Source organism: Megachile rotundata, chromosome 2, assembly GCF_050947335.1.
Source record: "Megachile rotundata isolate GNS110a chromosome 2, iyMegRotu1, whole genome shotgun sequence".
Taxonomy (NCBI): domain Eukaryota; kingdom Metazoa; phylum Arthropoda; class Insecta; order Hymenoptera; family Megachilidae; genus Megachile; species Megachile rotundata.
The window spans coordinates 23,530,540-23,553,880 of NC_134984.1; the positions used below are offsets into that span (position 1 = coordinate 23,530,540).

The following is a 23,341-nucleotide window of genomic DNA, read 5'->3' on the forward strand; positions in this document are numbered from 1 at the left end:
ACTCCACCAGCCAGTTAATCGACCGGTAACTGCATCGGCTCGAGCAAATGTATCGATAACATCTATCCTCGCCGCTGCTACCGCTACCGGTATTCCTAACGAGTACTTACGTTCTTGTTCGATTTACACCGGATTAGTAGCTATCTCGTGAATTAACGATACGGTCGCCTCGTGTACGTAACACATATAGCAACGCGAACACGCCTTGCCAGACATCGATCGATCGAGACGATTCTATTTCAGATACGACGCAATCGTTTTAAGAAACGTCGCGATTCGCTGGGACCGATATCGTCTTCGATGACCGGTTTCGCGATTTTGTCGCGACCGGTGCGACGCGTTCCACTCGTTCTAACATCGTGTACCTCTAACTCGGTACATATCGTTTAACGATTTAACAGATATAATCTTTTTCGGAAATTTTCTTTCAAATAATAGCTGCTTTTTTTCTATATTTCGCTGGTTAATCTCGTCGCTACCTTGTGACTGAAAATTGGAAAAAATGTCCCTCGAAGTTTGCATTTTTGGCTATTCCATCGCGATGTGCGGCATTTCCACGAGCGTTCCGAGAGCGCGCTCCAGGGGGGACGTCGTCGATCATTCGCTATTCAATTAAGCTCGAGAGTAACGCGATCAACGAACGCGACTCGTAATTTCGTTATGCCTCAAAGTTTCCGGCCGTTGCCCGTACCAACGGATTCGTTCTTTTAATTATCGCGTCTATCGGTTCGACGTTGAAATCGATGGTCGTCTATCCCGTAATTTGCCGGATGTCGCTGTTTCCATGAAACTTCTTGGCCCGTTGGATCGCGTCGAACGCAGAAAAGAAAGAAGTCGACGCGAAAGAAAAGGAAGAAACGCGTAAAAACCGGAAATCCTCGATGGTGGTAGGTGTTCGAGGCGTCGCGCGACACACCCACGAGTAAGCGCGTCAGAACAGAAACCTTTCTCCGGGAAGAGCTTATCCGACCGACTCGCGAGTTGGAACACGATTTCGATGCCATCGTCGTCTCGTATCGAGATAGACCGCGCGTAATCGCGCGAAAGAGGGAACAACCATCCACGAAGGAAGTTATCGCGTCGAAAGGGAAAAATTAGGGCACAACGGCGAAAGTCGTCCCGAGAGGTTTCGCTAACGGTTACGTTTTCTTCGATGAACCGGCCCATTTTTTTGTTTTCTCTTTTTTTTAATAACTTTCCCCTTCGCTAACTTTTCCCCGGGCATTTTGTTTCATCTTCGCGAACAACGAAACGGTCGAGGTTGGCAGATTTAAATGGGACACTCCGTGTACTTGTGCCACGAAATCGCTCGCGACCAAAGATAAGACTTTTCAGCCAGTTCTTTTCGAAGAATGTCCGGAATCGCGCGTGATCGCGGTTTTTCTCCGAAAACTTCGGGTCGAATCGAAAATACAAGGGACGCGATAATTGGTAGTCGTCGTATTGCCTTCGCACGCTCGAAAGAAATTTGCTGAATTTAACGATCGATCGACTGTCCTTCCGTTTCTTTTTTTCTCGATTCGAAGACCGGTTCGAGCGTATTCGCGAGTCGTGCGCTGCAAGGGCGAAGTCCTTAACATAGGACAGGGGAAAGCGGCACCGTCGAGGCGTTGCCTGTTGGGTGCATTATGGTATTCGCGTGCCGATGCACCCATTGGACGCAAACGGTGCACGATGGTTAAAAGCTTCGCTTCGTGGCTCGTTAACGCACCGAAACAGCGATATTCGTTTGCCTGGTTAACCGAGTCCGCTGAAAATAAGAAAACGAACGATTTTCGAGCTCTCCTCTTCTACGACTTCTACCACTCTATACCGTTCTCTGTACGCGATTTCGCGGCGCACTCGTACATTAATCGTTTATTAGGAACGTTATCGTTCTCTCCGCTTCCGTAATTGGGGAAAAAGAAATATTCGACGAACAGCTCCCTTAGCGATAAAAATTATCCATCAAGTTGAAATACAAGCATAAATTTGCGGCAAGTTGCGCGAAAAGAATATTGTTTGGAACGATGATCTTCGTTAACGACGAATTTTCATCGTGAGATTTGTCGTTCGGGAATTTGTAGGAGTCCGCGAAGGCCACGCTCGACGGGGGAACAAAAGGGGTTAACCGATGGTCGTTGACGAAAACGCGCTGGCATACCGTTGAGCGCTCCTTTTGCCGGAATACGTTCCGCGAAGCACCCTTCTTCGCAATCGGCACCCTCGAATTCAGCCACGAGCTCGAACGCTCCCAGCGTTCCGTTTCTTTTGCTTCAGTGACGCGTGTTTTTCTTTCCCGCTCGCTCGTACTCGTCCTTCGAGCGGCACGCGCCTTCTCGTTTCCCGCGCAAACGGTCGTACGCGTTTCAACGAGCATCGGGGACGCGATTCGTCGCAGCGATCGCGAATCGATTTTACGCGAGCTTCGGACTCAAGTGCCCGTTAAGATCCTACGACTTCCACTCTCGCGTGCCGCCGAATTAATCGCTACGAATCTTTTCGGTACGTCGGTTTCAAAGCTTCTTCCTCGAGTACGCCGACAATCTTCTAATTATACCTTCGATTCTATCGGTATTTCGAATAAACGAATCGTTCGAAACTAATGTGCGATGCGCCACGCGCTAACGAGCGAAAGAAAAACAACCGCGACGGCCGTAGCATCTGGAGAATGTCGTCTGTCACCGCCTTCGAGGTTCGGCTCGTAGGACCCTTTCTCAACGGAACAGATTTTTCGGCAGTGACGCGGCATTCTAGCTTCGGACCGAGTGCAACGCGCATCGTCTTCGTTGCGAAAACGTTTTCGAAGAAACACGAGAACGCGTTATTCCAGCAGGTACCGTATTCGTAGAAATAACGAAACAGCTCTTGACCATTATCGTTCAAGTCTTGACTCGCGGTTCACTCGCCGTTATCTATCGCGTTCATTTCGCGAACTTTCGCAACAATTAATCCAAGACGTAGGAAAAATGTGGGAGCATCCCGTCTCCGTGGCGCAATCGGCTAGCGCGTTCGGCTGTTAACCGAAAGGTTGGTGGTTCGAGCCCACCCGGGGACGTGCTTTCTTTTGTCTTTTCAAACCCTTTCGCTCTAACGAGGCAAAGCGATTTCTCGTAAACGTTTATGGCACGATAACGCGTCTCTTTTTACGTATTCGTCGTCCAAAGTCTTTACGTACGTTCGTAAAATCGTTAAGAATCAATAACGCATCGGTTTTGTTGGTCGAAGGGTTGGCAAGAATTACGGTGAAATTTCGATTGTTTCTCGAATAATCGATGGTAATTAGAAGAAAGAATATTGTTTATATCATTTAATCTCGAGTCTTGTGTTTCCGTATTTACCGCTCGGTTCAACGCGTTGCGTAATCGTATCAAATATGTATTAACTTTTAAACGGCACAATCATCGCGTGTCAATATTTTAATCCGTTTTGAAGCGAAACTTTCTGCGCGTTTCACGTCTCTCGAACGATCAAAAGGATAAAGTGTCTAATTTTGATAACGCGGTGAAGCGATTCGACAGTGCCCGATGGATCGTGAATGAATTTTGATTGAAACGCGTCGCGAGTGCAGTGACGCGAATCGACGAAAGGTGAGTCGTATTTGTTCACGGCTGTTCCAGTCTCATCGTTTGGTACGCGTAGAGCAGAATTTTCTGTCGGATGCCTCCGATAGAATGCTTACGTTTTAAAATACTTAAAAATAAAAAAAATATATTTCACCGCCCAACGTGGGGCTCGAACCCACGACCCTGAGATTAAGAGTCTCATGCTCTACCGACTGAGCTAGCCGGGCTGTTGTTCGTCGCAGCCGCAATTTTGTTCAACACGCACGGTTATGACCGAGAAACGGATAAATTACTTTCATTGATACGAATGCGAAACAAATATTCGCGATCACGTGTCACCTGCTTGCAACAAGTTTCTTTCGAAACAATAAATCGTCACGTAATAATTTGTGGTTTTAACGTTTATTACCAGTGAAACGTACAATTCGCGTGTACTTTTTCCCTTCGAAAGGGTATCTAAAACGAAACGTAACCTCATGGACACATCTGTTGAAGCCGCTCGAAACTTAAAGCAACGATTCTCGCGACGCTCGAGACCTCTTGAAATTCATGCTACACAGCTCCTTCGGCGCGTTTGACCCTTGTCTTTTCAAACGCAACAGTTTTGGTCATAAATCTTGCACGTTCGAATATCGCCTACCTCCAGGCCACATCTGGGCGATGACTTTCGTGACGAACGGTTACGGTACACTCGCCAAAATATTATATGTACAGGTATTAGAATAAATCTGACTACTGAACGAGGGAAAAGTGTTGGCAAACCTAAAGTAAATAAAATATCGAGGTGAACAACGTGCACTTCGATACTATGCTTCCTCCAAGCGAAGGGTACTTCTCGAAGGTTCAACCGTTACTTTGAAAAGAGCAGGCCACGTAATAAAAGATTGTCCTCAACCTTTTATACCAATTTTGCCGAGGCGAACATTTTTCTGCCGACCTACGGCCAGACGCGTCGGTAAGTAAAATACACAGACTTTAAGGTTCACGCGGGTCTTGCTTCCTACACCTACTCCCTTTTTTATTTTATACTTTTCCTTACAAAAGCATTTTTTTAACATTAATCTTCTTTACTCTCTTAATATAATATCAAATTTCTTTACGTTTTCCTTTTAAATACGCGTGTATTTTTTATATGGACAAAATACGATACTAATTCCTTATCACTTGCTAAATTGGGAGAGCACATCACCTCATCCTCGATAGTATAGCGGTTAGTATCCCCGCCTGTCACGCGGGAGACCGGGGTTCGACTCCCCGTCGGGGAGTGTTTTATAATTTTTTATTTTTTTTATGGCTAGTTCTATTTTCAAGAGAAGTTACTCGTACTCGACAATTTACCTACCTAACTACGGGTTTATAAATAAATCAAGTATTTTAGCGGAACTTTATGCGTTTAAAGATAAAAGCACTACTCGTTTCAACCAATTTTTCTTTGGAAAAAGGAACGTAGATTTATTTTAATCCGAGACTTATATTATATTTACGGTTCTCGTGCCAGTCTGTACGAATATAGTAGAAGAAATGGATCCGTATATTTTTCCAATTATTTTTACACATATACATATCTCGTAACACGAATAATTATTTGAATAAAAATGGTACAATTTATTTATTTATAGCTCATCGGCCTCAACCGTATTATCTAATACATCATAATATGATATACGTGTAACATCGTATTTCGTATATTCGTAACGAACCGTCTTGGACGTCGCAAGTATCTCCGGAGTATTCGTGATTATCAGTGACTCGCAACGTTTGCAACGCTCGAGTTCGGTAACTACGCTTTCCCTCCAGACGATGCAATTATATGAAATAAAATAAAGAAGCCGCTTAAATATATCGGATCGGATCGATCGCGAGACGAACGATACGAGCAAAAAAATGTCGTTTATCGACGAGGATGGGATTCGAACCCACGCGTGCAGAGCACATTGGATTAGCAGTCCAACGCCTTAACCACTCGGCCACCTCGTCTTCGCGTCAGTTTCGCCTCTAATATACAGGTGACATTGTATCAGAAATTTTTTCGGTAAATCGTAGTCGTTCGCATCGATTGAAATTCGTAGACGAGAACGTTTCCCGATCGGCGAAAGAGAGAAAAGCGCTATGTAACGCGGTTTCCTCCGGTCGAAAAATAACCTCTTACTTCGAGCACTCGAATCGTAATCGAGAAATCTTTACCGGAATTTAATCGCGAATACGATCGAACTTTCGTGCGTTACGAATCGAAAACGACATTCGATGCGAATTCGAAGGAAAAACGAGAGAGTAAAGGTTCTTTAGTTCGAAAGAAACTTCGAAGAAATCGAAAGCGGCTATCGCTTGACTCTGTCCGTGGATAACACGCTTACGCGCGATAACGTTTTATCGCGATTACGCTAAAACTTTTGTGGCAAAAGTTTGGAACTGTTAAAAAGGAAGATGCGCACGACCGGAACGTGTTCGCGTACGAACGTTCGTACGTCGGAAATAGGCTCTCGTAATTACGATGGAAGACACGTAATCTGGCGCGACGTAGTTTTCTGATTTATCGACGATCGTCGCGTTACAAATTGTCGCTTTTGGCTTCGATCGCGAATTCTGGACATCGATTCGGTGCGAATCGTGGATCAACGATCGCCCATAACCAAGAAGCAACGAGAGGGTACTTTCTCCGTGAGGCAAGTGGTTTCCTCCAAGGTGCCAAGATTGGCTCGTAAAAGAACATCGGCGATTATCTTCTCGGCGATGATGCTCTGGCGAGGCATCGATTTTCTCAATTTGCTGGCCACGTAACGACCGAACGTTTCGAAATCATCGTCCGTCGCGCGGCTAGCGAACGGTTTCGGCGAAAGTTCGCGATTCGATTCCCTCGTTTGACGGTCTTGATAAGTTTCCAGCTGACATTTCCTTCGAAAGGGCTCGGTCGTCGTGGAACAGGAGATTCTTCTCGCGTACGAACCCTCGGTTTCCAAGATCACGGGCTGGAAGGTCGGGACCGGGCTAGCTTCCGGGGTCGGTACGGGCGACGGTGGCTCGATCTTGTCTACGTCGGTATGCACGGACTAGAAAAACGTAATTCGACGCTTGTATCCAAACGATTGAAAAAAGAAGGGAAAGTTAAATTTCTGTTAGCCGCGTTCCGGGCAGAAAAGATCGAATTCGACGAACGTCGCACGATATCTCGCGCGTTCGCGAGATACACCTGGCGAGATGGTTCGCAACGAGCGTTGCCAGCTTTGTTTCCGATTTACGTGTAATTTCCTGCGTGTGGCGGCCGTCGAGTTTTCGGATCGATAAAGGACCGCGAAGAGAAAGAGAGCGTTGACGCGAGGGTGGAAAGAGAAAGAGGAGAGAGAGAGGGAGGGTACGAATAGGAGAAGGCGGAAGAGGGAGGGCTCGACCGTCGTCGCATCGTAGACGCTTCGCCGGTAAAACGTCCGTCGAAGCGATCTCGACGAGAACGAGTTGGAACACGATGCTCGAAATCGCGAGAATCGTCGATCGTCGATAGGGCAGATATCGCGCGACTTTCGAGGAACGTCGTTCGAACGAGAAAAACGTATCGCGCAGTCTCGGTGACCGGAGAGAAAAAAAGAAACGTTCGTACGAGGTCGTACCATCTCCTCTTGACAGAGATCCATCGATGCCGTAGCGTTCGCGAGGTCCCTGTCCTCGTCGTCGAACGGGCTCGCCTCGTTCTGCTCCGCGACGAATTTTAAGATATCGTAGTACCACAACGAAGACCTGTACCGTTGTCGAGGATTTTTAACCATCTTTTGAGAGGTTCGCACCTTCTTGTACTCTCTTCTGAACGCGGTTCTAAGAGTGTTGATCTTTCGTATGACGGTCTCTCTGTTCGCGATCGGATTCACTTCCCTCAATTTCTGCACGAGCGCGTCGTAAGCGCGGTTTCTGAGCAACCTGTCCTTGTATCCTTTGTACCTGACCTGCCACAAGCAGGGATAGCTTCGGTACAGCTGAATGAATTCCGCTAAAAAATCGTGCGTGTAGCCGACCAAATCCGACGACGACATCGTTGTCTCCTTATTCTTCGTGCTGATCCGCTCGGAGATTTATTCGATCCGTCGTCGACGCGGCGAACCGTGAAACGCTAACAGCCTCGGCTCTCGACGATCGACTGAGGAGCCAACGGTCCCCCGAATCCAGACCGATCTTCTTAGCCGCTTCTCGAACGGACGATCCTCGATCGCCGGACACGGTATCTACGCGTTTGCTCAAACTACGCTGTTGCCGGATCGTTTGCGTTCGACTGCACCCATGATCGCACCAACGCGACGCGACGCGACGCAACGGTCACGTGAACCTTCGCGATAACTCGCCCGCGCTTTTCGATACGCGCCAACGAGCCCCGCGACGCTTTTGTCCAGAATTTGTTCGCTCGAAAGAAAGAATACGCGATGAACGGAGAATCGTCGTACGATGTTTGCGCATACGTAAACTCGAGGGATCCTCGTTCGGGAATATCTCGAAACGCGAACGTTTGACCGATTCTTTGGAGCCGAGACTGTTCGCGTTTGATCGCGTTCGAGTCGGTTTGCGCAAACTCGACGCGGCGTGACGCAACCCGACGCAACTGGACGCGACGCGACTATCGTCCAATGGAAGTAATTCCCCACTGCTGTTGCCAACGTGACTGCGCAAACACGTTTCGCGAGTTCGTCGAGTGCGACAGTTTATGCATCGCCACGCCTCGACTCGCCGCGTTCCCCGCTCCGTATCTTTTCGTTCTTAACGAAGACCCGCCGACGTCGAATTCGCCACGGCGTTCTTTAGCGAACGCGCCGTCGTCCGTATCGCTATCTGTCTTACCCTTTCGTCGACTCTTTCTCTCGTAAAGCGAGCAGAACGATTCGTGAACGGTTCCACGTTGCCGTTTCAGACTTCTTGGATCGCGCGATCGGGTTAAACGACGTTTCGAGCGAGGAAGCGCGCGCTCATCGTATATCGTTGGTTGGTCGCAACCTCGTGACCGGGCGACCTTTAACGCGTTCGCTTATCGCGAAATTGACGATCGAACTTTACGGCGCATTTTCGCGACATTGACCGCCGATGTCGGTGAATCGCGGAAAGCTCGTCGGGAAGCGTGACGCTTGTCGCGGGGTTGCGAAACGTTGAAACGGGCCGCGGCAATCGCGTGCTCGAAGGCCGGTTTTGCCAGATTGGAAGACGATAGCGGGCATTTGCGCGAACCTTCGCGCCATATAAGGTACAACCGGCGAATCCGCCGTTCGAGAGCGACGCAGCGCCGATCCTTCGCGACGGCCTTGTATTCTCGGGGTTGCTCGTTCTCTCTTTCGAGCTAGCTATTTTTCCCAATCTTTTTTGCCTTTCGTCGTTTTACGTAACCGCTTTCGAGCGCGGCGCCGAAACGCTTTCCCGCCGAGATACGCGATTCGCGCGAACGCCTCGATGTCTGGTTTTCGCGTAGCGCGCAACCGGTACAACGAAAATGTGTCCTCGCTGTCTCTAGTTTGAAAGCGTGACTATCGTAGTTATCTAGGCATACTTTTATTCGCGGCAGAACCACGCGAATTCGTTGGTAGGTAGCTATGTAAGTAGGTAGGTAGGTAGATAGAAACTGGTAGGTAGGTGCCGGGGTAGGCGCCGCGTCGCGTCCCGTCGAAGAACGCTGGCGCCGCTACCAACGCGTTTCTCTCCCGAGAAGATCGATTTAACGCGGGACTATCGAGATTCGCGAACGAACGCGTAGAAAGTGGCGAGCTGCAACAAACCTGTAGCTATCTACGCTTCGAAGGTGTCGAAAGAGCGTTTCGCGTTATCGCTATAGTGAAACTCGATATTCTGCCTCGATATTCGTCTCGATGAACGTAGCTTCCGCGAACAACGACCGATAGAGTAATTCGAAATGAGCTCGCGAATCGCGAAAAGTAACGCGCGAAATTCCATTTGTTTTCGAGCGCGTTGTATTCGCGTGACGTACGAACGTTCGCGATATTAAGCATTGTCTCGAGAGTCGAGAGTGTAATTGTCTCGATCGATCGAGCGAGCCAACGGGCGAACGAACGGAATGCGTCGGTTGCCATTGTCGTAAGGTCGGTCGAGTTAATTAGGTACGACTGGCGCGAGAGTCTGTTCGTATCGTAGTAGCGTTCGAACACTTACTTCGCGTCATCCAACAGGCGGTCCTTTTTTCCAGATCCTCGGAAAATTTCGCTTCTCTTCGTTCGCCGATCCTACAAACGGAATAATAAACTCGAGGCGAACATTGCTACGCTCGTTCGATGAAACGTAATTCGAAACTTTGAACAGTCACTTTCTCGACGTTTCGTCGAAAACGAGTAAGTGTAACCTTTCGAATCGCCTCGATGTTTCGGACGTTGAATTAACGACTCGAAAATTGGCGCGCAAACACGAATCACGTTGGAATGTACCGCTTCCGACACTAGCTAAAGTCTCACTGACGAGCCACCGGCACCAAGTTTGAAGCCGCCTCTCTCCGTTCGTTCCACTGCCCCAGGCTTCCGTTCGCTTTCGCGAGTCCGCTCGGTTCGCGTCCCCTGTTCCTTCTTCCGTCGCGACGCGTTCTTTCGTCGATCGGATCGATTATACGATCGTTAGCGCTTCTTGCGAGCGATCGTCGTTGAAAGATTCGTTCGCGGGAAATACGCGAATCGAATCGCGAGGAACCAGAAGGAAAAATAAGAAATGCGAGTCGAGTTACGCTACGAGACCAGTTTCATCGGATACGCGACGCGACAGCTTTTTTCTTACGAACGGTGCGTCTACTTTTTCAGACGGTAGGTACAGATCGAGAAAGAATAGAAATCGAGCGCATCCGTGTTCTTCGTGTCCTTCGATCGAACGTGAACGATATTCGTTGCAACTCTGAAAGGAGAGAGACGTCGACGCAAAGAAAAACGGGTAGCGATCGCATTTTTCTCCGCGATCAAAGGAAATCGTGTTGCCAACGATCGCGTCGAAACGTTTTCTTTACGACGATCGCGTAACGACGATGCGTGCAGAAGCGGGATATTTCGTATGTCCGCGGCAAGTCGGAAAAGCGTTGAGAAGACTCGGTTCGTTCGGTGGCGAAGAAAAGGACGAGAAGGTAGAAACAGGAAAAAGGGAATGGATCGATAAACGGAGGGCAGAAAAAAGAACGAAGGATAAAAGAAGAGAAACGGCGAAAGACAAAGAGGACGATGCTAATCCTCTTTGTATGGAAAAACCGAGTGGTCGAGCAGACTGCGAGGCAGACTTTCGAATAAGCTATTCAACTGGTGCAATATACCGTGCAAATACAGCGCATCCCGTCTAGACGACGCGGCATTTCTATCCGAACGAGAAGTTACCTCGTTATTTCGCGAATTCTCATGGAATAGAAGTACCGCGAGTGCCGGTGAAAAGAAGATACGAGGTTCGAGGTAGGTTAAGTAACCGAAAGTCCCTCGAAGAACGATCGGCGCTCCTCTAATTCCTATCCGTTCCCTTTCGGTCGGCCAGTATGGAAACTCGTCGCGCGAAACGCCTCTCAACGGCGAAGGGAATTACCTGTTGCCCGTTCTTCGTTATGGAACAAAAGTTCGCGATCTCGTCGCTGATATCTCTCCCGATCGATTCTTTCCGAGGGTCTCGCGTCTCGGCCAACTTTTTCCTAAATATGTATTTTTCGATCAGGGAAGGTAAGTCTACTTAAAAGCTCGAGTCGAACGACGAGCTCGTTCATTTTTTCCCGATAAAGGGTTCGGAGCCGTCGAAAGTTAAACGAGAGAGGGAGTAGCGACTCGAGTAGCAGAATATCGACGAGAAGGTTAAACCGCGTAGAGATTCGACGACTAGCGGCATACCTAATAACCTGATTTAATTAAATTCGAAACGATCCCCGATGTCCAATAACCGCGACGTAGCGGCGAACGGTGAACAATCGAGAAACTGGTACAAACTCGATTCAGACGACTTTATCTTGGCATGGAACGTACACGTAGCTATGCACAATACCTTTCTATGGAAGGTTGATATATTCCATGCATCGTTGCTAGGATGTCGATCGAATGTGCATCCTGACAGATACACCAGGACGTTCGTTGCAACCGATCTCTGTCTGTGACGCGGTAGATAGAATTGCGGCTCCCTTTCGACGCACGATCGATCAATTTTCTTCGTTCGATTCTATCGAATTACCAACGCGCGTTGCGAATTTCGAACGAACGTAACAGGGAGCACGATCGATCGATGTATTCGAAACTGCGTATCGGTATCTAAATTATCTTTCTCGACGTATCCTATTATCTAATTAGATTGACTGGGAAGTAACTCTCGTACAAAACGAAAACACGATTACGCTGGTTTTTTTTATGTATCGCGAACTATCCCGACGAGTCTATGAGATGTATCGCGTATTCGAGAGCTTCTCGAAAGATTATAGCGACGCGAACGTCGCAGTCGCGTAGGAAAACACAATAGGCTCCGTCAGAGAGCAGGTATTGTGTTTGAAGCGATGCACGCAGGATGCATTTCATCGGTGACGTATCCTCGTGAAACGAAGAGATCAGCGTTTTTTGTTGCTAGAAGAACGGTAAGAGAACGATTTCAAAGTCGTCTCGATGGTTCGCGAACGATTCGTTGACGAAAGCGTTTCCGCTTTTATTTATGCGCAGCGTTCTCGCTCGATCGTTATCGATGCTTTCCCAACAAGGCCGGAATCTTCGTTAAGAAACAACGATGCGTTTCGCGATAATTTCGTGCGAGTGTCTAAATTATACGAATCGATCTACGTAACGATACCGCGATTCGTCCGCGTATTCGATTCACCGTTTGGTCGGAACGAGAAATGGGAGGAAGCGGTGTAAGCGGCCGAGAAAAGAGAACTGTTCTCGAAAAATGGATACGAAGGGGAATAGAGCAAAGAGCGGGCGGTTATTGAAAAAATACGATTGTTTATTTTCTATTCATAAAATTACAATTCTTACATCTTAAAAAGGAGGTAAATTAAATTAACCGAAGAAGGCAACGTCGTTGGAGCCCTCTGTCGTGCAATTCTGAAGTAACGATGTAGGGTTTGACGCGTTGCCGGCACCCTGTTCTACCCCTGTTGCGCTTTCACCTCCGCCCCCACCATCGTCACCAGCGTCACCACCTCCAGCACCACCTCTAGCGGCGCCGTTGAGAGATTCGTTGGTGCCGGAACCGACACCGGTTCCCATGACTCCACCAGCGTTCGCCGTTCTCGGAGGTTTAACGTCCTGCGAGCTTTCGTACGTTCGATTCTGTTGGTTCTGACAATTGATTTCGTTGTAAACGAGCTCCTGAATTTTTAACCTAACGAACATTTGTCTATCGAGCGGTAAACTCTTGAGGGGATTCCGAACGCTCATCAGAAAGTGATAAGTATCGTCTTCTTCCTCTTGAGACGCGCTTAACCTCTTCTGCAACGACTCGAATCTTTTCCGATCGACCTCGGAGTAATCGTTGTCCATCGCGTCCAACAGCGTTCTCTTCCTACCGATTTTGCTCAATTTCGGCGGAGGCATAACTTGATGCAAAGCATCGTCGTTCGAAAGCAAAGACTGACAAGAATCGCCGTCCAGATCGTCGAATTGAGTTTCCTCGTGACCTTCCAGAATGTCGATCTGCGGTTCAATCTGTGTCCCTACGGGCGACGAGCGAAGAGCCGCCGAACAATTCTGAGGAATGGTACAACCGATCACCCTGGAGTTCATTTGATCTCGCAGGAAGAACAGGCTTTTGAACCAAACCCACTTGGAGTCGTGCTCGTTGGCGCCACCGTCGCATTTTCCTCGATAAGTTTTCTTCAATTCGTTGCGAAAATTGTCCCGTAAGTGCTTCCATTTCGATTTCGCGATGTCCGCTGGAAACGAACAATGCGATCATTAGCTTTTGCCTCGGGAGACCGGTGAGAATTCGCGCGAGTAACGTTTCGTTTCGTTCGACGATCGCGGAATTCGCAGCGAAGGAAAAATCCGTCGAACAACGAATTCGCGCATCGGGATTTTCAGCGTCGCGCGACGTTTCCGGCCACCTAATCGTTCGGAATCGGACGCGCCGCGACCTCGCACGGAACATCGTACGAACCAGCCGCGCGCTATCGACGTTCCAGTTGGAATCCTCCTCGCGAAGATCAATCGTTGCTCGCGACGCGCAACCGATTCGAAGAACCACGGTAACGACGCGACGAATCGCTACGTTCCTGGGAAATGGTCTCCGAACGTGCGCGACGAACGAGAAGACCCAGCGATCGTATATTTGCAGGAAAATCGACGGTTACTCGAGTCCGTGGTAGTATCTCGATCGGTACTCGTACACGATCGATCGACGAACGAGAGACCGCGCGCGTACCTGTCACGGATGGAAGAAGAGTGTGGGCGAGAAAGATGTAACGATAGATGGAGGGGGAAGGGGGATGGTAGAAGCGATTAAAAAAGCGGTAGAGGGAGGGAAAGAAAACGTAGAAGGGGTAGTAGCGGAGGTGAAAGGGAGCGGAGAGCAGTGGAGAGGAGAGCGACGCAGGCGCGAACGAAGAGGCGGAAAGAAGAGAGCGAGGCGTATACTCACTGGAGACCTCGCAAGCCCTCGCGATCTCTCGCCACATCTTCAGGATGACGTCGCGATTGTGATAGTTGACGTTCTTCTGGTCCCAGATCGCGGGTCTAGCGTGCACCTCTGTGATCAGTCTCTGGAGATCCATCGTCATCGCGTTCCTACGGGCGGTCGCGTTGCATCTCCTGGACGATCGCTTGTTGGCGGTTCTACGATTGAGAAGCGTGATGCCGGAGCTAAGGGAGGAGGCAGCCGCGCGCGAGCTGCTTCCTCCTCTGGTTAAGTTTCGTTGAGATTCGTTGGTGTGCGAAAGCCGATTTCTTGGCTGCTGCTGTTCTTCTTTGCCAGCGAGGATCGTGTCCAGAGTCCCGCCGCTAGTGGAAGAGCCTACGCCGCTGCCGTTGCCACCGCCGACGCCGCCGCCGCCGCCGCCGCCGCCGCCACCGACGACGACGAGCTCGTCCTCGTCGTCGACGTTACTGTTTCGCCGCGGCTGTCGTCTGCTCTTCTTCCTCTTGCGCCTGGCGATACGAGAGCTGCCAGCCGAGGAGGAGCTCGCGAATCCGAGCCGAGCAGAGGATCGCAGGCGAGACGAATCCAGGGCTTTTTCCTCCTCGACTCGTGCACGCGTGCCGCCGTCCATACACGGCCGGTACACGCGCGCGTCCAGCCGGGAAGACGCGCACTCGCTTGGAAAAACGAGCCCGATACGTCGCTCGATCAAAGAAACGGCAGTCGATTATTAGACGCGCGCGCACGGTTTCGGCTCTACTCGCTCGTGACACGCCGATCCGCCTGGCCGTCTACCCGCTCGCAAACCAGCGCTACCTCGCTCGACCCAAGTCGGAGCCTTCCTTCGCTTTTGCCCACGATTTCAGCTTCGGCTTCGGCCTCGCTCGAGCTTGCGCTCGGCTCCGCTCGGTTCCGCTCGGCTCGACTCGGCGTCGCTTCGCGCGCCGCCGCTCGTCACGCTCGTCGCCGCTCGTCACCGCTTGCGAGCTCTGCTCGACTTCTCTCGCGAGTCGGCGGCGCACGCGAAATCCTCCGGTTACCCCTTTTCACCCTGACCTTTACTCTTTTTCCGCTTCTTTCCCCCGACTCTCGTTCTCTGCGGAATTCGTCTTTAAATTTCGATCGCGGCCAGTAAAACGCGGTTACCGTTACGGATACGATTACGATATCTGTTTTTATTTCGAACTCTCGTGATCGAGATCGACCGTTTCTACCCTACCCGTTTGCCACTCGCGAATTCACCTCTTCGAAATCCACCTATCCAATTTCCCGCACCATTTTCCCAATTAACCTTTTCCCTTTCGTAACACACAACGTCGCCTCCTACTTCGTTCAAACATATCTACGAATGCCTTTTTAATTCTTCGACATACGACATCTCGATCGTTACTCTCATCATTTACTTATCGGCGTATCCATTTCAACGTTAACTGTCATGAATCTCAGAAGTCGAAACGATTCTGATTATTCGCCGATCACGATGTACGTATAATTTGACTATCGTTTCGTGGTTGGTTCGTTCTTCGATCGATCCTGAACCGCAAGGTAGTTTGACAGTTGCTCGTTTCGAAGCGTACATCTGCCACTGACCTAGCGTCCTGCGCTCTCGATTCGGCTTTTCTCGGCGCGGTTCGGCTTCGTCCGACTCGATTCGGTTCGACTCGGCTTCCCGAGGAGCCATGCTTCTCTCTCGTTCACCGTAATCTCGCCGTCGACATCCGCCGAGGCGGCGTCGCGTCGTCCGCTCGGCTCGGCTCTGCTCGGCCGAGCTCGGTTCGGCTCGGTACCGCTCGATTCGGCTTCATTCAACACGGCCCGACTCGACTTGACAATTTCATGCTTCTTCGCACGGACCGATTCGATTCGTTAAGAATTTTCAACCGTCGCAACTCTGCAAATCGAACGTTCAAAATAGTCTTTATATCGACAAATCTCTGCGCGCATCGTTAACGCGATCGTCGTATACGAAAATGGACAATAATTGAAATTTCGATGTGTCTATTGTATAGGTATAGATAGGATGGCAATGAAATTTCATTCTATTTTCTTAATTTCCTTTATTGCTGCAAGAAATAAAACACGGAACGTAACGACCAATGAAACGTTTTCACAGGGGAATCGCTGTTTCTTAATTTATATCTTCCAATTAAAACGCCAGATTAGAACATGAAAAATTTAGTGAGATCAAAGTTTCGAATCGCCGTTGGGACGCGATGTGTTATCGGAACTTTGAAACTGTTAACACGGTACTACTCTTGTATCGTGTCAGGAGCGCGTCGATATCGATATTGTTCCCCATTTATGACGCTACGTTTCGAAATATGTAAGTCAACGTGGGATCTGTAACACGCATTATTATATTTAAGGAAACTATTCGGTATATTGTTGTTTGTTCGAAAACGATCATTTTTCGGTACGCGGGTAATCGTTTGTACTTACATAGATTAAACCTCGATGAAGTCGTAGGTGGTTGGTACCGATCGCAGAATGTTGTTGTCCGCCACAAATTGTTTTGCGTACGAGACACTTGCGATCACTTTGTTCAGATATTTCTGTGCGCTCTCCAGAGCCTTACTCTCCACCAACTTTATAATCGAATTACGGAACTTTGACGTGATACGTTTAATTATAGCGTTCAAGATGGCATCGATCTTATGGCCTTTAAGAGTTAAGCTCACTTTACTGAAAACAAAAGAACGTTCAAGTTTCGGAAGAACATTTCGGAGCTGTCGAAAAAATGAACACGAACGTTTACGCGAAAACGGTGATACCTACTCGAGTCTGACAACGTTGACGGAGCGCAGAGTAACGGTTTTCTTGGATAAGCACGCATCCGCGATTATCTTTATTTCGATGTTGTTGAAACGTCCATTCAGCTCTCCACTCCTCGAGATCAAGAAACCCTTGTACCGGTAGTCGAAGTTTGCCTGAAAATGTTTATGAAACGTAACATTTTTCGCGTCGCAGTTGAAATATCGATCGGTATTTTTTCAGCTTACGTCGAGTATATCGAATCCAAACGTTGCGTCCAAAGTGTAACTTCCGTCTTCGTTGGGAACTACGAGAGCATCATTTGTTCGAGTTATATCCGATAATCCTTGAAGCTGTCCATTCGTCAAATCGATAGATTTGCCGCCTATGATTACACCTTGCTGCAAAAGTAAGAGCCAACGCTCGAATTCAACAAAATCGGGACAATCGAAGAAAAATTATCCGGTAATACGCGTAACGAGTATAATAAATACCAAACTCTCGTGTATGTCGTCCAATTTCAAAGGGTCCAAACCTCCCGACAGTATATGATCACGAATCGTGGGCAATACGGTGTCGACTATCGCGCTGATGTTCAACGTTCTACCGTAAGTGGTAATGTCCTGACTGCGAGAAGAAAAGCAGAATTTGAATTCTCATCGAATTCGTTTCCAATGGAAGCAACGATATTCGGTGTAGAAAACTTACTTGTCATCGAGCAGATTCGCGTGGCCGGTGACGAACAACGCCGAAACGAGAAGTAAAGCGAAAAATCGAATTTGAGCTGCCATGGTGCGTCGATGGATCCGAACGGTCAATCGTCAATGGTTCGACTATTCCTCTTCGATCCGACTCCTCTTTTTTATTACTACTGTTCGACGCATTATCCGATAGTATCTTATCTTCAACAACTTTTATGAGCATTATCGTTTTCATTCTCGAGTACTCCGACCAATTAATCAAACACAATCTCGCGCATTGTAGGATGCTGAGAAGATAAAAATCATGCGAAATTTGAAAAATTTTCAGATTTTATTGAAAGAAAACTAGTCCAATATACAACGCAATTTTTAGCCGACCGAAGCCGTTCTTTTTACATCGAGCATCTCGATAGACTCGTCGTGCCGTGTTAGACGCGTCACGGAGATTTACGAGATTCTTGGAATAGCGATTTTATGCCACGCATTTCGCACGCGCTATTTTACTAATTGGTAAACATTGATTTACCAATAATTCCGAAGCGGAACGCTAAACGTGGTTACGCTCAACTTTGTTCGCTTTAAGGAGAAGTAAGCAAGAATGTTGGGCCGCTGGAACACGTTACGTTCACGAAATATTAACGATATCTGTTCCACTCTTAAAACATAGTCCATTATCGCTTCATAGTGTGCCGTACACGCATCCATATGCTCTTACGACCGTTATTGTCCTGGCACCTAGAACGAAGCTCCTTTCATAAATGAGAAGCAAAATTTCTAAATTGGAACGGGATTCCAAGGACAAATTGTCGCGTTTATCCGGTCGAAATGTGTTCGAAGAGACGCCGATACTTGTTCTTCGATCAGCTTTATCAACGCATTTTTAATTACAAATGCTCCAATATTGCAAAATGGCGTAATCAGTTGTTCCGTTAAAGTGCTTCCTTGAATCCAGATAGTAATGGATCTGTGAAAAAAAGATTATTTACAATAGCGTGATCGAGTGATCGGCACGCATTATCGGAAGAAACACTATCGTTCTAAATGGAAGAAAGTTGCCAACGTTTTTTGCGCATTGCGAACTGTACTCGGAACAAATTTATTAAACTTTCTTTGAAAAGTAGAAAATTGAATGTCCTACGGAAACGGTAAACTCGTGAAACGAATCAGTGTTCGCGGATTTCCTATTTCATTGTTCATGATTCTGACAAACATTTTATGCAGTAAATCCTACTGTCATATTTTATCGTAAACGATCACCAATTGATTATATTATAATACGATGTATGTATAAATTATCTAAAGACGCGCGATGCGATCAATCTGATATTGTCGGATGATACCGATCGCGAATATTGTGACATCTGAAAAACCTTTTAGCAAATACGATTTGAAAGGTGATAAGTTAAAAAAGGAAACATCGATTTAAGAGCAATAATAACTATAATATTTGGCAAACTTCTCCAACATTTATAATTACGTATCGAGAAAGGGATAGTTCGATCGCATACTTGATATCGGTTAGTTCGATCGTCTTTAGAGTAACTCGACAAGTGAGAATATCGAAGTTGAGTTTAACGTTGGCCCAAATCGAACTCGCATCGGCGAATATTTTTCCCCGTTGTTCCAAAAGGAGTACTTTTACGAAATAATCGTAGGTGAGCTGTGTCAAAGCGAAAAGAAAGAAATTGTTAAATTTTTTCTATCGACAGCAAAGAATATATTCGATTATAGTTACCAGAACGCTGTCAAACGCGATGTTTGCGTCGATGGTTAACGTTTGACCCGTGTACGCGACAGTAATGGCACCGTAATGCTCTAATTTCGATAAATAGTGCATCGACCCCGAAGAAAAAGAATACGTTAATTCGGTGTATATCGCTGGTAGGAACAACAATGACTGAAAAGAAAAAAATACGTAAAGCATTCGATAAATAACGTACAACGTTTCGGTCTGTTCTGCCTTCTACTTTATATTACTTTTGCGAATACCACAAAAACATGTCGTTAAGAGCAAGGTGATCATAGCTGCACCGTTGAATCCGCAGTTTCAATGCCATAAAAATCTGGCGGAAAAGACAGGTAAGTAGTTAGCAAACATCTGGTAGGAAAGAAATAAATGGGTCCCTATACAACGGTCATCCTCGAGCAGCGATTGACCCGAAACGACGAACACGATGGCCTCGTGATGGCCTCGGGAACGGTTCGTGAGTCATCGAATCGTAAAGCATACAGGAAAACGTGCTAACTCGACAAAAAAACATGCTTCGCAAATTTCACTCATCTGGTACACAGCTGCGAAAAAGAACCGTTGACCGCTTCAAATTTCAAATATTTTCAACGATTCTAATATACCTGCTGGATTTACGAATCTATTATGCTGTAACAGCTCGAGTACCGTCATTCACCATTTTTTCTCCAGATTTCTTCTACTTTCCGAGGTCACCCTGCCGTCCTTGTTTCTCCATCATTCATCAAGCAATTAATTCTACATGTTATCGGAATAATAAATTATCGATTGTCAATAAAGCAGCGGAGAACTGATTAATCAAATTCTTCGTATATCTTTGTTCGATCTTCCTTTACGTAATCGATCAAAATATAATAGTTGCGACTATAATCGGTATAATCGTGTTTATAACGAATTACGTCACGAATCGTAAGAACTTGTTCAGTTTGTTTTTCCGCAATCAATGTTTGAAAAAAAATTGTTAATCGAACGAGCAGGTGCAACGATACGAAGATAAGGTTTAAATTGTATCTTCAAGAGGCAATAATTAAAGAAATTAGTTAATCGACTGTGCTTTCTTATCTTTCCTTATGCTTTATTTTAAATAAATAACTTTATTTTTGCACAAATCACGATTAAGACGCAAATACCTCGTCGAAGATCGCGGAACATCGGTCCACCTAAAAGTGATAGTTTCCTTCTAATTGCAATTGCAACGAATCGTGTTTCTTTTATCCTGTACACGCGAGGAAGAATCGTATATTTGAAATAGAGTATACGTATATTTTAACCTGTACGGCTAAGAACGGTCGTATAAAAGTATCTGGACGCGACGACGGCAGAACTGGTGACGTCACGCAACGCTGGATTCTGAAATTGCCAGAAATTTATTTATAATTTTTTTAAACAAATAGCTGGAGTATGCCGATGGAATCCTTAACCTTAATAAGGTTCATCGACCGAGATCCGACGCGCGGCACGCCGTTCTCGCTTCACTTTCGTTTTCATTCGTTCGTCGAGTTGTTCAACGTTCGTTTATTTCGCTTTCGTTGATCCGAAGGTTCCCGCGTTCGCTTTCACGCACTACTGTCCCATTGATCTTGAATCTCGTTTTCGACCCCGTGACCCACTTTTTCGACGCGTCAACGCGCGTTACCGTTCAGAACCCGATCGAACGTACCGGGAAACGCGCGTACATTGGCGTTAACTCCACAATCTGTTCGACATCTTCTATTCTTTTGTTTATACGACTGTATTTACGCGATATAATCACGGACAAATAAGAATAATAGGAATTTTTAACCTGTTTCGGTCTTTTTAATAAAACGTACTTACCCGTTTCTGTAATATATATATTTATAAAAAAATCATTTAGTTTACACGCGTTTTCTTATCCGCTACTGTACGTATACATACACCAACGATCCAGTAACTTTGAGCAGCGTCCGGAATCGTCAATGGATCCATCTCGTTTTCGGCGATAAAGTTCGATACCAGAGGTAATAAATGATCGGCATAATCTGTCAGATTGACTCGAAACCATTCTTCTAGGTGAGCCTCCGAATCCAAGTTTTGCTGGGTAGAAGATACGAAAACGACTGCCACGACGACGCAACGAAGAAAGGCCTGTTTGATCGAAGAAAGCAGTTTCTGTCGCATTTCGGTATCGTTTGCTCGCGAAAGATTCACGAAACGAAAGCAATCACCTCGATTTTATTTTGCCAGGAGCACTATTTCTTTCGAAAAACTAATTTTTCGGTAAAATTAAAGCGCGGTATCGTCGTTATTCGTTGCCTCGTCGCTTCGAACAGGTTGCATTTTTTGTTACGCAAACATGCCGATCGATAGATCGAAACGTTCGTAACTACAATTAGCATTGTTATCTACAAATAGGACGGTTCTGTTTTTAAATATTCGTTATCGATCGAACCGAGCGTGGAGAACGATATCTCGAAGGCGAGCGCGGACTCGAACCGTGTCGCGATTACTCGGCGAGAAAAACGATTCTCCGATATTATCGACGTAAACGAGCACCGTTTCTTTGTTACGTGGTGCCCTCGCGAAGATCATAAAACATTTACTCGTAAGGTAGCTACCTTAACGGCGTTTGTTTATTCGCCGTTAGACCGAACGAGTGAGCGAACGAACCGCCGCGATAAACTATTGGCAGAGATCGACTACCACTTTCCTTGGCAGAAGCGGACAAACAGCTAGAACGCTTCGAACGAGTAACGAATGAACGGACGAAAACAAACGAAGCAAAACATGGTCGGTTCTTTAATTTATGATGGGAAAAACAATTAGACGCGGCGCGAAGATTTATCGCGTTATTTTTACCCTTTCCCTCGCCTTTACGGTATAGGAGTAACGCGGCAGCTAGCTAACATCCGCGTCAAGTAGATAAACACACGGGATCAACAACAACATCGTTGTTTACCGCGACACGCGGATACAGCGCACAGGGAAGTACGTATCATTTAATTATAATGTTCGATACGACAAACGCTTTCGTCGTTCGTCGCACATGTATCTACGCGTTATCGATTAACCTACGCAACAGTTCGTTAAGCTTTCTTTTCTCTTTCCACGATTTTCGTATCGGTCTGTTTTTTCGGCCTTTGTTTTCGAGAATCTCCTATCGTTGGTCGCGCAACGTATTTCCATCAGTCGAGAAACAGTATTTTCGAAACAATCAGTCTCGAATTCGACTTACCGTAAATAATTATTTTGTTTCGATAACAGCAACAACGCGTCAACGTCGGTCACGAAACTCGACAGAGATAGGCTTCGCGACATTGAAATTTTGTCGAATTAATGAACGGTTTCGACGACACGATAGTTCGCGTGACAACGCGGACGTCGAAAACACGTTACCTTGCCAATTCTCTAACTCTATTCTAATATTTTCCTGCTATCCCTCTCTCTTTCCCCGACCGGTTGATTCCAGTGTTTGTCGACACGCGACTAAGCAAAACATTAACCGCAAAAACAAAGTTGTTTTCCTAGTGGCGTTATTCCTGTATCGTCGTTCCGGTTCCCCGAACCTCCTGTACGCGTCACGATTCGGCAAACAGGTCTTACTCCTCCAACGAGAAAGCTCGAGTCGATGAATGTAACGTATCTGTGTCGTGACGCGTCGCTCTATTACCTGCTCGAGGCTCGATTGCGAAATCCGTTTGTTTTTCCGTACGCGATCGCGTACGTTTATCGGACTAATCTTCGCGATCGTAATATACCGACATTCGAAAGAATGAAACAGGTTCCTCCACGGCCTTTGTCGCGCTACCGTGTTTTCCCACAGTTGTCGATCATTGATTTGCAACGCTAATTACGCGTGCTCCTTCTCTTTCGGTTCAAGGTGATCGTTACGTTAAGATCGACGTTCGGGTCAAACAACTCGACACGCGAAAGAGAGAAAGAGTATACCTTTTGATCGGCAGATACGATTCATTCCCGCGCTTTTCTCCTTTTACGCCGCTGAACGTTCGAATGAAACCATAATGTCTATACGCGTTTTCTTTTTTTACCGGAAGAAGCACGAAAAAGTGGAACGAGGAAAGAGAGGAGAGGTAAAGCGATCC

General features: G+C 46.9%; 3 protein-coding genes and 4 non-coding genes across 14 annotated transcripts; 2 read left to right on the forward strand and 5 right to left on the reverse strand.

Moving 5' to 3' along the window:
• The first annotated feature begins 2,963 nt into the window (after positions 1-2,963).
• Positions 2,964-3,037, forward strand: TRNAN-GUU (transfer RNA asparagine (anticodon GUU)). Its single transcript has one exon. It is a non-coding gene; the product is annotated as a tRNA-Asn (tRNA).
• A 662-nt stretch (positions 3,038-3,699) lies between these two features.
• On the reverse strand, positions 3,700-3,772 carry TRNAK-CUU (transfer RNA lysine (anticodon CUU)). The gene has a single exon. It is a non-coding gene; the product is annotated as a tRNA-Lys (tRNA).
• Positions 3,773-4,738: 966 nt separating this feature from the next.
• TRNAD-GUC (transfer RNA aspartic acid (anticodon GUC)) lies at positions 4,739-4,810 on the forward strand. The gene has a single exon. It is a non-coding gene; the product is annotated as a tRNA-Asp (tRNA).
• Positions 4,811-5,126: 316 nt separating this feature from the next.
• LOC100876629 (uncharacterized) lies at positions 5,127-9,617 on the reverse strand. Its single transcript, XM_003706871.3, has 2 exons — positions 7,148-9,617; positions 5,127-6,592 (listed from the first exon to the last, which is right to left on the reverse strand). The coding sequence occupies exons 1-2, from the start codon at positions 7,562-7,564 to the stop codon at positions 6,158-6,160; spliced, it is 852 nt and encodes a 283-aa protein (XP_003706919.1). The 5' UTR covers positions 7,565-9,617; the 3' UTR covers positions 5,127-6,157.
• Positions 5,441-5,522, reverse strand: TRNAS-GCU (transfer RNA serine (anticodon GCU)). Its single transcript has one exon. It is a non-coding gene; the product is annotated as a tRNA-Ser (tRNA).
• Positions 9,618-12,428: 2,811 nt separating the features above from the next.
• On the reverse strand, positions 12,429-15,650 carry LOC100876104 (Corepressor of Pangolin). The gene is made up of 2 exons (XM_012293939.2): positions 14,085-15,650; positions 12,429-13,380 (listed from the first exon to the last, which is right to left on the reverse strand). The coding sequence occupies exons 1-2, from the start codon at positions 14,710-14,712 to the stop codon at positions 12,506-12,508; spliced, it is 1,503 nt and encodes a 500-aa protein (XP_012149329.2). The 5' UTR covers positions 14,713-15,650; the 3' UTR covers positions 12,429-12,505.
• Positions 15,651-15,833: 183 nt separating this feature from the next.
• On the reverse strand, positions 15,834-23,164 carry LOC100876738 (uncharacterized). Of its 8 annotated transcripts, none has more exons than XM_076542347.1 (10): positions 21,467-22,150; positions 19,511-21,386; positions 19,269-19,430; positions 19,042-19,193; positions 17,541-18,497; positions 17,327-17,459; positions 17,081-17,233; positions 16,857-17,008; positions 16,521-16,763; positions 16,025-16,421 (listed from the first exon to the last, which is right to left on the reverse strand). In XM_076542347.1, the coding sequence occupies exons 5-9, from the start codon at positions 17,621-17,623 to the stop codon at positions 16,526-16,528; spliced, it is 759 nt and encodes a 252-aa protein (XP_076398462.1). In that variant the 5' UTR covers positions 17,624-18,497; positions 19,042-19,193; positions 19,269-19,430; positions 19,511-21,386; positions 21,467-22,150; the 3' UTR covers positions 16,025-16,421; positions 16,521-16,525. The 8 variants fall into 8 exon arrangements, with proteins under 8 accessions (XP_076398460.1, XP_076398462.1, XP_076398465.1 ...); XM_076542350.1 differs by having other exon boundaries at positions 19,511-19,596; positions 21,177-22,150; XM_076542349.1 differs by having other exon boundaries at positions 21,857-21,873.
• Positions 23,165-23,341: the final 177 nt, after the last annotated feature.